The sequence below is a fragment of the Salvelinus fontinalis genome, chromosome 15, assembly GCF_029448725.1.
Source record: "Salvelinus fontinalis isolate EN_2023a chromosome 15, ASM2944872v1, whole genome shotgun sequence".
Taxonomy (NCBI): Eukaryota; Metazoa; Chordata; class Actinopteri; order Salmoniformes; family Salmonidae; genus Salvelinus; species Salvelinus fontinalis.
The window spans coordinates 23,089,165-23,092,413 of NC_074679.1; the positions used below are offsets into that span (position 1 = coordinate 23,089,165).

Here is a 3,249-nt window from a genome sequence, read left to right on the forward strand (position 1 = left end):
CATCTGCCCAGTACAGTTGAAATCGGGATTCATCTATGAACTGTACACTTATCCAGCGTGCCAGTGACCATTGAAGGTAGGTATTTGCCAATTGAAGTTGGTTCTGCCCACTATGATTTGCACCCATTGGAAACGACAGGCTGTGCTCTATCTTGGGTTATTTTTTTAATTATTGAAATGGTGTATAAACTGTGATGGAGTGGAGTTTAGTCTGCTGCTTGACCAAACTAGCCATAAAATGAAGTCAGCATAGGTCATCGAGTTTTGAAAATTCCACCCTGCAATCCCTTCCCCTTGAAAACATTTCGATTGTTCTTGAGGGTCAGTTTGCTACAGGCACTGCGCGTATTCTATGCTCTTTCCACAGCAGTTAGGACGGTGGGGTGATTCGTAAGTATTTCCCAAATAGAGTGCACATTATGTGGTTTACAAACAAAGTTTATTTTCAATACACCGGAGTTGCATTAAAGAGTGGACATTGTTTTGGACGAGTTTACTGTTTACTGGCAGGCAACCCATACAAGCAGTATGAACCATAATAGATCGTATAAAAACATGGATCGTACTAAACACAACGCGAGAAAATAAATATCGCGAGAGAGCAGCATACATAACCTCTCCCCTGCTTGTTACGAGCACAAACAAGCCGTGAATACAGGCGGAGGTTATTCTCGAATTTATAATTAGTTGTTATTTTGCTGTATTCTTTTACAATGGAAATTCTAGAGCTCTTGCCATCAAGCTTCGGATATGTCATATTTACATACTTTTATAGCTGGATCATGTTGAGTTATCTTGGTATTAAGGTTGGAGCTGCCAGAAAGAAATACGATGTGAAGGTAAGTACATGACGTTTCTGTCTGACGATGATGCGGAAATAACTGCGCTGCAATGCCAGATAAGTACATTTTAGCACTGTAATCCGTCTGGAACATAGCTTTCTTCTGTTCTGATCCGAGTTTATATAAACTAATATATTATTCGTTTATATAAATTTGAGCAGGATTGGAATTTGAGCAGGATTGGATCCTGTTCAAAGTGTGAGCTTCATTCAATGTCAGTCGGTCACTTCTTGCCTTGGCTTGACCGTACTTGAGGTGCTATGTACTTGGTGAACTTGAGTGAATTTGACCTGCCCTATGTATAGTAGTCTGTTATGCAAACAACAATGTGTACATGAGAAATACAGGTCACCTGATGATGGAGACGTTGTATATGTTAATGTCTTTCCCCTCTTCCATTATGTCAAATATTTTGAATCTGGTCTCCAAGAACTTGGCCCGAATGCACCACAACTCCATCCTAACGATGATGATGCAGTAGACGGCTACTACTATCCCTATTGCTGGTACAGGAGCTCAGAGAAAATGAGTATTACTATGCCACTTCTCACTGACTTTTTTTCTCCTCTACTGGGCAGTACCCTACCATGTACAGTGACAAGGAGCAGGTGTTCAACTGCATCCAGAGGGCCCACCAGAACACACTAGAGGTCTACCCACAGTGGCTTGTGTTCCAAACCATTGCAGCTCTTGTCTATCCAGTATGTATCTGCTTACACAAACCAGCATTACCAGGTTACATCACTTACACCGCCACACACATAGGTTGGATTTAATGTCAGCTTACATTTGAGTGGCTCTTTCACAACCACATTCAGAAAGTAGTAGTCACCCATTTTAAAATCCTCTAAATCCTCTGCATGCTACTACCTAGTTGAACGGCATTCTTTTGTCAACTCACACACAGTGCACTATTGGCCTTATCCCTGTGTAAATACTGATAGATAAATGCTTCTAAAGAAAGGTTTATCACCAGTGTAATTTTCTGATAATAAGTAAACCAAGTGGGAGTGGCATACCATGTTCTCTGGATGATCATTGACAGCATTTGCTGCATTTATCTGTCCTCTTTACACAACCAATGACAGCACATACTAGTATAGGCCACACCTCACTGGTGTTGTGACAATGATTCAGCGTCTTCTCTATTTGACAGTTCACTGGCTATTACACTGTCCTACTTCCTCACTCTGTGTTTTACCCTTTTTCCTTTTACCCAATCACTCATCCCTCCACTTATAAGACTTCTGCATCTGTGCTGGGAGCCATCTGGGTCACCAGCAGGCTCTCCTATGCCTGGGGTTACTACACCGGAGGTAAGACCATCTGTTGTAATGACATTCCACATCATGACATGAACACCTCTTATCTTTGTTTATTACTTTTGAGCCAGTTTCCTTTCAATAATTCACAAACAGGGTCACAGGGCATGAGTGAAAAAGGTTAAACTCCCAATACACTCCTTGTAGATTAGGTATGCTTTTAGCAACTATTTAGTATTTCAACCATAACTGCATTTTATCATTATTGTATACCATAATGAAAATTAGTACTAGAGCTGTATTTTATGAAAATGTAATGTGAAACGTGCTGAAATATCCCCACATTCTGCAAAATGGTAGCAGGTAATGATAGGAAGAATCACACTCTTATTTAGCATTTTATAAATGTCTGTAAACTATAATAATTATATTTCCCCACCAGATCCAGCCAAGAGGATGAAGGGTGCCTATGGGTACATTGGTTATTTTGGAGTCATCATTCTTTCCATCGCAGTGGCTTTGCAGTTGCTTGGAGTCTTGTGAGCCAGCTGGTTCTGTCCCCTATTTGCACTTTTTACTTAAGAAATAAATATCTTGCAATTGCTTGTGCCTTTTTATTCAAACAGCCACTATGATATGTAGCTGAAAAATATATTTTCAATTATGATGGTATTTTAATTGCTGTCGCCTTACCAGTGTGTAAACAATTATAGGCCTATAGTTAGTTGATACTGTGAGGACCATTTATTGTGATGTTTTTTTATATGATTATCAGGCATTTGTAACCTTTCATGCCCATCTACTGACAACGCTATGTTAATAAAGATTCATGTAAACATTGTCAGAAGTTATTTATCTCATATTCAACCATGTTATAAATTCCTATGTGCTAGACTTGATATATATAATTTTCCAAAGGGTAGAGAAATATAGAAGGCAAGTAATATGACACTTGTGGTCTCTTGTGACTGTTTCATGTAAATTGGTGGAATTGCACATCAAACTAGGTCATGAAACAATCTACCAACCAATGGTCCCCCACGCCCCTTAATATGCCAGTGAGATGCAGACAGTAGCTTAAACTGTTCTGGCCCATAGTGATTCTCTGTGATCCTTGACTTCACACCGCTCTATGAATACTCTTT

The 3,249-nt window shown here is 39.6% G+C and overlaps 1 protein-coding gene across 1 annotated transcript; it reads left to right on the top strand.

Moving 5' to 3' along the window:
* The first annotated feature begins 610 nt into the window (after positions 1–610).
* Positions 611–2,945, top strand: mgst3b (microsomal glutathione S-transferase 3b). Its single transcript, XM_055862978.1, has 4 exons — positions 611–839; positions 1,421–1,543; positions 2,086–2,158; positions 2,547–2,945. Exons 1-4 carry the CDS (start codon positions 714–716, stop codon positions 2,645–2,647), a joined length of 423 nt encoding a protein of 140 aa, XP_055718953.1. The 5' UTR covers positions 611–713; the 3' UTR covers positions 2,648–2,945.
* The last annotated feature ends 304 nt before the right edge of the window (positions 2,946–3,249 follow it).

Coding starts and splice junctions, on each gene's coding strand:
- mgst3b (XM_055862978.1), top strand. CDS start 714: ATGGAAATTCTAGAGCTCTTGCCATCAAGCTTCGGATATGTCATATTT. Junction 840..1,420: donor GAAAGAAATACGATGTGAAG/GTAAGTACATGA, acceptor TCTACTGGGCAG/TACCCTACCATGTACAGTGA. Junction 1,544..2,085: donor TTGCAGCTCTTGTCTATCCA/GTATGTATCTGC, acceptor TCCACTTATAAG/ACTTCTGCATCTGTGCTGGG.